The sequence below is a fragment of the Tachypleus tridentatus genome, chromosome 10, assembly GCF_004210375.1.
Source record: "Tachypleus tridentatus isolate NWPU-2018 chromosome 10, ASM421037v1, whole genome shotgun sequence".
Lineage (NCBI taxonomy): Eukaryota > Metazoa > Arthropoda > Merostomata > Xiphosura > Limulidae > Tachypleus > Tachypleus tridentatus.
Genome location: NC_134834.1, coordinates 139,039,614 through 139,049,845, shown reverse-complemented (window position 1 = coordinate 139,049,845; position 10,232 = coordinate 139,039,614). Strand labels below are relative to the sequence as shown.

The window sequence follows — 10,232 nt, the reverse complement described above, 5'->3', positions numbered from 1 at the left end:
TGTTTAGTAAATAAAATGATAATTTCAGTTAGTTATTTAGCTTCTGAATGAATATGAGCTAGTATTTTACATTTGCCTAATTAACATAGTTAATATTTTATCGCATGTAATATATAGGACATCCTATGAATTTGAGAAAATAAAAATAAACGTTTCACAGTATTATACTTTTATTTGTCACATATATAAAGTTTCTATATTTATTTCGCTTGTTTTTTATAGTTATCTTAGTAAAACTATCTGTTGTACATTTGATACTTGGATCAGTAGTTTCGAATCACATAAACACCTAAATAAAACAAAGTAATACATTTACTGGCTGGTTGAAGTAAACCAACTTTATTAATATTTATTTTCATTTTCATGGAACAACTGATTTCACTTACATAACTTAAACAAAATATTAAATACGCCACATAGTTTTAAAACTTGATCATAAAATAGGATTAGTAATTAAAACCCACAGTTCAGTTGATAGAATATGGCATCGAAACAAGACAGGTGGCACACGAAGCTCGTAAATGTACATGTATATAAATCTCTATCTATATAGATGCGCATAACCTATTCATATAGAAAGCCGTGTACATAACGAATTGTCACCGCGTGTCATTCATGCGTGGTTATGTTTATGGACATCGAACAGGACACAATTTACACTGGAGATGTTATTCATTAAGACTGAAGTTCATTATACTGTACAAGAATAATTAAGAAATACGTAATACTTATTCCAGAGATCTGCCTCAAGCTCACAGTCTCTGCTTTTCTAATCAAAATTTTGAGTTTTAAATCCTCTGATCTTGCAACAAACAAAAGATTATTTTAAAGGGCTTGTCTGAAAAAAAATTACCTTTAAAAGAAATTGATCACTTTACTTTAAGTTTGTTTGTTATATCTGCGCTAGCCGTGCCTAATTTAGCAGTTTAAGACTAGAGGGAAGGCAGCTAGTCATCACCACCCACCGCCAGCTCTTGGGCTACTCTTTTACAAACGAATAGTGGGATTGACTGTAACATTATAACGCCCCACGGCTGAAAGGGCGAGCATGTTTGGTGCGATGGGGATTCAAACCCGCGACCCTCGCATTACGGGTCGAACGGCTTAACCTACCTGGCCATGTCGGGCCTTTACTTTAAGTACAAGATGCAAATTAAAACACTGACCTTATGTTCGGAGGACTAGACCAATGAGGTGGGAAAGCTGGTAAAACAACACCCCAGCCCAATCCAAACTGTTGTAAAAATACTCGTTTAGAAAACGTCCTTCGTGTAGGATGTACATATTTACTGAAATACACAGATTACATTTGTTACGTTAATCACCATTCGTGTCACAAACGCTAACAGTATCGAAAACTATTCGGTTATGCTACCTATGTTTGTGACATTACAGTACATTCTATTTGATATGAAATATTATGCAAAATAATATCATTAAGCTGATAATACGAACTTTGAAAGTTGTGCTTTTTTCTTTGAAAGTTTAATTAGCATTTCAATTTACGTGTACGATTAGTATGAAAATTTTCAGCTACAACAAATTCAGTCACCTTCCTATCGTTTTTCTTTGTAATATTATTTTTAATGCAGAACATGAATGCAATTATTAACTCAAATTTTTCATATTGAATGTGAGAGCCCTTTGAAGTGTTGTTTAAAAGCACCTAAAAGATAGATTTTACTCTTTAGCTATCTAATACAATATAAAACTTCGTTATCGATGTTGGTAGCCACTGATCAGTCAACGCAATCTAATTATAGTTTTTAAGACCTTTAACTTCTTGTTGTTTAATTAATTTAATCTCTAATGACTTTAAAACTCTGCTAAAAATGCCAAATTTAAATTTGAGGTTGTATGTTGATAAATATTTATTCGGGATTATTGTCTATAAAGAAAACGTTATGCTAAGTATATACATTTTTATTTAAATGGACGGTTTGCTGGTGTTAATTAAGGATTTAGTCTAAATTTAAAACTTTCAATTTAAACTTTAAAACTAAGGGATACACTAATAAAAATTAACTTTAATGCAAAAATATTTAAATCTGTGAGGGGCAGAAGAGTTCATGCATTGTATCATGTCTAATTTTATTAGCTTTAAAATTGATTTTTGATATAAAGTTACTGATAAATCTACTTAATGTTAATAACCAGTTTAGATCTAATTCATAATGGATATTCAAGGGATATTTATTAGATGATTCAGTGGTTATTCAAGGAACAATGTTTTTCTATTCATTTCAAATAATGATAGCTGCTATTAGCAGAAACTATCAAACAGAAATTTTACGACACAGTTTGTTTTCTTTTTATCATCAGTTGAATTCCCATTGTGTCAGCCTTCATAACACTAACCGATGATAACATTTGTGGACTAATTTGTTATTATTATTGACATTTATTTAAGATATTTATGACGTGGTAAACAATTTTGTTCACAACATTTGTCAATATTGAGGAAAATCAACATTATATCAATATTGACAGATCAATTTCGAGGTTTTCTATGCAAAATGACACGAAGAAACAGACAAATCAACAACCAAACAAAAAATAAAACAAAATACAACATACAAGAGCATTATTACCAAAGACCTGAGGTGAAAACACATTGTTTGCACTTTAAACAATTTCGCCCTATTCATAATAACTCCCAGAAGATTTAATCTAACATGTAACAAGTACAGTTTCCAAATATTAATTAATCCATGTTTACTAAAACTACAAAGGAACATTCCAATCTAGCGATTATAGCTTTATACTTTACTAAAATAAAGTAAGAAACTGTTGTATTTTCTATTTTCAAAAAAGTTTATACGTTTAAACCGAAAAATTTGATTTTTCTATTGAGTTTTTTTCATCACGTAGCGAAAATACATGTATTTTAAAATAGAAATTTTGCAAAGAATCCTCTGCTATAAATGTCATCTAGTTTCTTTTTATACAAAAACGTTTGATTACATAGGTTCTTTTTATCTAACTCAATAGAATAAAAAACAAAACAAATGCACATAATGCAAACACCAATACTCTTTCAAAAATTGAACTGATATTAGTTTTTAATAGGTATGTTTACTTTCCATCGCTAATACTATAAAAATAGCATGGCGCTGAGAACGTAAGTCATGCAATTACTTATTAGTAAAACAAAAATAAAAATAATTCATCAATTTTCTGGCACATGTCGAATTTACTTTTGGCGAGACTTTTATTGTTGCAACACAATAAAATGCACACCTTGTACATTTCCATAACAGATACAAAATGAGCATTCAGTGTTGGATAAAGTATCTTTATGGTAGATTACTATATTTATACGATAAAACTTCAAGTTCTGCTCAAACTATAAAACAAAATCATAATAATTTATTTGTCAAAAGAGTTCTTGGACATCACATTGTTTACATTCGTATCATGTTATCAAGATTCTTTATTCAAAGAATATCTTTCATATACACGTTTCAATGTCTCTTTAATCCAGAATAACCAATAAGAGCTGTTCTTTAAAAGTAAGACACGTTCAACTTCTTGTGGCAATAGATGCGCTGTTCTGAGTTCCAACGTAGCCAATATCAAATTTTACCTTTATAGCATACAAGTTATGTTTAACTTCTTATGGCAATAGATATACATATTATGATGAAGGATGATTTGGCAATATTATTTTCGATGGGTCATTTTATTGCAGCTGTAGAATTTGGGGAGCAAAATATAGGTGGCACCGAGCACGGTAGACGAATCGAACATACCTTCGTGATTTTTTTTTTCTTTTAATGAACTATAATGTTTCTGTCACCCTAAATTCAAGGTATCTATTGTGACAGACTGTTCTACTAAATTATAAACATTGAAATCATAGCTACGTATCTATTTCACCTTTCTCAAAATTGTTTTTGAGCAGTTGGAGTACCTTCTATCTTTCAAAATCAAGGAAAAAAGATTTAATTTTCTCTATTGGTCATTATTTCTTGTCTTCTTTTTTAGTATCAACCCCATTGCCCGCAGCGGTTACATGGCCAGGGGTTGTTGTCTGATAGTTATTCAACTGTTTTTCCATGTACTTGAGCGACTCCGTAAGGAAGTTCTGAACTGCTGTGAGGGCTGCCATCACCGCAGGGCTGCCGAATCCGTGAGTTATTAGAGAGAAATGCGTCAGGTGGCGCTGTATGTTAGGATCCAAAATACTTTGAGGCCTAGTATTGCACAAAGGAGATCTGTCTTGATTTAGTAAGTCGGATAACTCTTTTAATGTTTGTCTGAAAAGAAAGAAATGATTTAACTGTCAATGATCATTTACAAGATTAAATATAAAGTGTAATATACCCTCCGTTACAAAGGACATGGAAATATGTAACTAAATAGCCTACAAAATAATCTTATATATAAAATAGAAATACTACGAGTATTTTATGATTCAGCCGCACAAAATTAAAGTCATAACTTATGTTGATTCTGAATGCCATATGTAATAATTATGATTCCTACTGTAATTCAGGATGTCCTTTGAATTGTCCAGACAAGAAAAGTTTAAATAGATGAAACTGAAAATTGACAGTTATTCAAGCTAACTGTTGCACGTTATTTTAACAACCCCCTTCAGTTTTCTTAATATTACACTGTTACTTGCTATAGATGATTAGAATTTTAAAACATACTTTCTGATTACTTTATATAATTCCATTTTCTGGAACACTTTCATGTTTCATAACCTCTCGAATGATACACAGATCAATAAAATATTATAACTTTGACATCAAAGTACAAAAATAATCCTACGAATGGTAGTCAGTTGTATATCTAATTAGACGTACGATGGTCTCAGGTTCGAGGCGTGGTACTACCAAAAACACCTCGTATTTTTAGATGTCACAATAGTAATATTTAACGAAATTACTGATTGAACATCTTCTAAAATGTCAACCTCAAGTATACACTAAGCATAAATCATAAAAATAAAACTATAATTGTTTTCAAATATCGTTGTGAATGAAAGCCTTTCGTCACGCTTGACAAACATCGAGTGTTGATAGATTAAATTGAAACCGTTTTTAACTTAATACTTGTATTTTAATTGTTCTGCGTTTGTCCTCAGTGTGCATGAATGTGTTTTATTCTAGTTATGACAAGCATCAATATACAAAATGTGTTTGTTAAGTATTTTGCACATCTCGTTGGTAATAGTCTTCGAACGGTCGTTTTAAGTTTCCAAACTCTTCCGTCCTAGTGTTTCTCAATTAACAATGGTAGTTGTCATATATGTACTAGGTTTTTTTTGTTTCAGTATCATTATAAACAAGCATAAAAACACTTTCACCGGCCTCTATATCACTATATCGGTGTAACTACGTGTTTTTTTTTAAACGTAACCCAAACCAAGTACTTTTTAAACAGAATTTTTCACCTCGATTCTAATTACACCATTATACAAGAAAAAACTCCTAGGATGTATAAACCTTTAAAACGCAGTTGCTATCCAACAAACGTAAACAATACCACATGCAAAATCCTTAACAATAAATTTCAACCTTGTAACAAACCATGCACTGTCCCCAAATGACTACTTGTTATCTGCCATTGGTTCACAAAGTGTTGATAAAAAGACATGCATTCAAGATTCAATTCAGATTTATCTCTAGACCTAGTTTCTGAATGAAAAATTACTTTCAGCATAAGAATCAATTACTGACACTCATTCCCATGTGGCTCATATACAGATATGAGGTTACTTACATTGGTAAAACTAAGTAACATTTGCAAACTAAAATAAACACATATCAGTATTGAGTAGAACTGGTAAAATCCATTTCACTCAGCAAAATACATTCACACGAAGAAACCCTGTGTCATAACAAATAAAGTAACAACTTTACCTATGTTACTCTGAGTCTACAAGAAAGAAAGTCTTCCAGTTGCGAAAGACCACCTCGATGTTAATAATCTACAAACACCCATTTAAAGTACTTTTAATTAATACAATAACATCCATCAACTTGTAACTCACGTAGCTTAAATTATGACCGATGATTGACATTTTCTGTTTTTAGTCTATATTATTTGCTCTATCGTTTGATAATTCTGATATTTTGATTGTATTTTGTGGTTTCCTTCATGGTGTTAATTCTTTTGCAATACTTCACTGTTAATTCATTCTCAATGTTTTCCAAACTTTATTGTTATAAAATATCATTAAGATTTTATATTAAATATATAAATACAAATGAATCATTATATGATTCAATGAATCAAAATATCATTAAGATTTTATATGAAATATATAAATACAAATGAACTTTGCTTCAAACTTCATTAATGATCGAATAAATGTATTCATAAACGTTCAATGAATTATGTAAAGAAAATGTGATTCATTCTCTCAGTGGTATTTGTCTTCGTTAGTAAACTTCATTTTCCCTCTCATAACATTTACGATGCTATGAAAACGGTAGTTCGAAGTGTTTTTTTCGAATTAATAATTTACATACTGCAAAACACACTATTAAATGTAAAAACGATGTTTCTGCTCCGATACTTAGAAGTTTGTTTAAGGAAAATAATAATAAATAATAACATTAACAAACTTTTCTCTCTGCTTCTTATAAGTTCCTGCAATCACTAACAAAATTCTTTCTTGTAGGAAATCAGTAAAATCAGATGGCAATTTACAAAATTAGACAGAAAAATCTAAATAAATATAACATTAGTTTATTTAAAATATTATAATTATCATCTGAAGAAAAAGCTCCATTCTTTATCACTCGTATGAAAACTAAGAGAAATGCAAAGAACCCAACAGCAAGAAAATAATTATTTGAAGAGGACGGTTTCCACTATGATTAATGAAACGCTTATGTATCTAAATCTGACAAATAAAAATAATTATTTTTACGCTAAATTCACTGCAAAGTAGTTTAAATACAATGTAGCATTGGTACTAAATAGTTCCAATGTTGTTTAAGAAAATAATATGATATAATAAATTATGCATTATTTGTACTACACGTCCGAAACATTTACAGGATTATGTGCATTAAATTCTTCATGAATCACTTTCGATAAATGAAAATGTCAAATAGGATCTATTTGTTGATGACAGTTTTGTATATGGAAAATAAATAATATGGCTACTTCTTTGCACCCAAACACAGGAATATCGGTTTCTTCTTTAGTATTTAGTTTATCTCTGTATTTTAACAGTTATAAGCAAAATCGCAAGCTGCATATGCTATGAAAATTCATAGCACAATTTTGAGTGTAAATTACATTTAAAAGTTCATCTTTTTTGTGTATATTGAAGTTCCAAAGTCATAAATATTTCTTTATAAGATGTATTTCTATTCTTTTTTTTCATCCTAATTTATAACTGGTTATTGCTAAAGTCTTTAGTCGCATTTTGTATAATTTATAATTGTTTCAAGAGAACTGAATGCACTGTTAAATTTTTGTGTTTAACATTCAGGGGTCATAAGTTTTGTATAGTAATTAATAATAAGTATATATTCCAATCACGCACCATCGCTAGGGTAATTCTCATTGTCAAATAAAAAAATTAAAACTGAAATAAATATTTCAAAATGAAGTGGGAGCAGAATAATGAAATACATATACGTGTATTCTGTGTAATTCCATGTTTATCACTGAGAGAACACTTTGAAAAAATGTGAAGTACTGACAGCTCAATCAAGTATCCTCTTTCTGAAAACAATGTGAGACCACTTGTTTCAATTAAGCTAGAATTACGTGTAGAAATAATAAAAATACGTGATTATCTGAAGTATGATAAATAGCATCTGAATTTTTTATTCAAAACTAATTTTAATTGTGTTTTCTTGTTACTCTCAAATAATTTAAAAAATGTGACAGTTTATAAATTTGAAGTATATAATCGTCCACAAAAGTATTTTAATATCAAATACAGGTTTATGTGATTTATCATTGGATCTCCAACCACGGCTACATTCAAAACAATGTTACTAACTTTAAATGGTTATATAACTGAAAATTCTGGTTGAAGAATGGTATGTTGTTTGATACTACAAGTCTTTGAAATATGATATGTATATGTTAATCATCGAAGCACATGGTTAAAAACGATGACCATTTGGACAAATATAGAGGGTTGGATAGATGCGAACAAATTATACAAATTATATAAAGTTAAAGCACTCTAGATAGGTCTGCTTATGTTGCATTATATTCAAGCATTAAAATTTTAATCTATTTTTCCCATACTTATACAAGGCCACAATAACGTTCCTGCAGGGAGAAAAAGGCGCCATAAGATACCTGATGTTACACGAACATTCGATTCAAAAGGATGAGAAAGTTTCAGAAACCAACTTATAATTTCAAAACTGCGAATGTTTTGCAAAAGTAATTTTCTTTTGTATATCATTTAAATGAAACTTCCGATAAAAGAAGTCTCGTCCCGTAAAGGCTTAGCGATAAGCTAGAAGTTTTATAACGCTAGTAACAGATTGGAACCGTAAGCTTTCACAAGGAAAGGAACATAGACACTAATGAAGAATTACAACACATAAGTTACGTGACTAGAAAATGGTTCGAACAACCGTTTTTCCAGAAGTAATTTAATAATTGCTTTGCTTTCTCGCCCCACCAAAGATTGTTCTTTTGCTAAAAACAACAAAACTTATATTTGTTAATTTCAAAAGTTAAAAAATATATATTCTAAAGGCGGTTGGTATGGGTACTAAAACTTTAATTAAAATAAAGTACAGAACAATGTTTCGACCTATTTAGGTCATCTTCAGGTTAACAAAGAGAGTGAGTGGGTTTCTCATAATCATGAATTCAAAAGTTAGTTACAGATTATATGTTAACAGAAACACAATGTTAAAAACTACTACATTGGAATAATTATATTTGGAGAAAGCGAGATAAAAATACTACAGTGTATTAATTTTTTACAAAGTTGAAAGTAAAACAAATATGACAGAAGAGCACTTATCAAAGGAAGCAGATATTAAGGGGCTCTGGTGCGTATTCCTCAAAACTGTTTTACAGATGCATTGGCAATTTGAGTATATTTTAAAACAATGGGAACTACTATATATTAGTATTCAGATAAAAACACAAGTGAAATTGTTTTCATGATAAGTTAATGACTAACTTACGTTACCTTATATTATATATTTATCTTTGTCCCTTTATCTTGCGTTTTAGAAGCTTTATTCCAGTCGGATAAGTCGAAGATACTTGAAAAATATATACTAATATATTATAAATCGTTGTTTGCTAATTTATTAAATATAACGAAGTGATTTATTTTTCAGAAAACATATTACATATATCGACAGAACATTGATCTGTCTTGTCTTTCTATAACTCAATACGACAGACGAATGTTCTGTCAAAACACGTAATATGTTCTTCCAAAAATAAACCACTTCATTATGTTCGTAAACTGTTGTTAACTAACTTAAGTCGCAAATATACAGAAAAATACGGAAGCTCTTAAATGGGTGCTTGGGATGGGATGTGAGGGAGCTAGCTCCTGTTTGTGACATCTATATTATAATGTTATAGCTTTATCAAATTACAGTTTAAAATTTAATAAAATATTTTAAAATTATTTTAATATTATCTTATAACAACTTTTCAGATTTTAAAATTAAATTGATTACTCTTTAACTTTATAAAATAAGGTAGAGAAAATTTACTCGTCCAAATATTGAAATAAATAACCAGAATTGAGTATAGTCTTTGTCACAATAAAAAGAAAGTGTACAGATTTACTGAGAAAGCAGATTCATGGCCAGTTTGTTAGGGCGCTCGACTAGTAATCTGAGGGTCGCAGATTAGAAAATCGAGAGGAAAAGTTGTTCCGACAGCTATGTTATATAAAATGTTAGTGGAGAACTACCAATGAATTTCTATACAGCAATGATAGTCTTATTGTTTCTGAACTATTATGAAACCTAAAATATATCAGACAGAAGCATCATTCCAATTTAAAATAATCTTAGGCCTCACATGTGAAAACAAAATTCGTTATCTGTTATACATTATGAGAAAAAAATCGACAAAGTTAAGTAAAAACTTACTACTTTTTATCTGCTGTTTTTTTCCAAAATGTGCAGTGACTTTTAAAACAGCGCATCCACGACATTTTACTTGTTTGTTGTTGGTATTATTACAAGTGCAACATCGTTTAAAATGCTACTCTTGTCTTCATCTACAGAAATCAAACACGCGAGACAAGTTAAAAGAAA

The 10,232-nt window shown here is 30.0% G+C and overlaps 1 protein-coding gene across 6 annotated transcripts in view; it reads right to left on the bottom strand.

Moving 5' to 3' along the window:
- Positions 1-233: 233 nt before the first annotated feature.
- Positions 234-10,232, bottom strand: part of LOC143230446 (transcription factor AP-2-epsilon-like) — a 178,478-nt gene continuing 168,479 nt past the window's right edge. For 2 of the 6 annotated variants that reach the window (XM_076464020.1, XM_076464021.1), the window contains exon 7: positions 234-4,259. In XM_076464020.1, coding sequence (XP_076320135.1) covers positions 3,965-4,259 — 295 coding nt within the window. In that variant the 3' untranslated portion in view covers positions 234-3,964. The remainder of the gene's footprint in view (positions 4,260-10,232) is intronic. The other 4 variants (XM_076464017.1, XM_076464015.1, XM_076464019.1 and 1 more) reach the window with 4 other exon arrangements.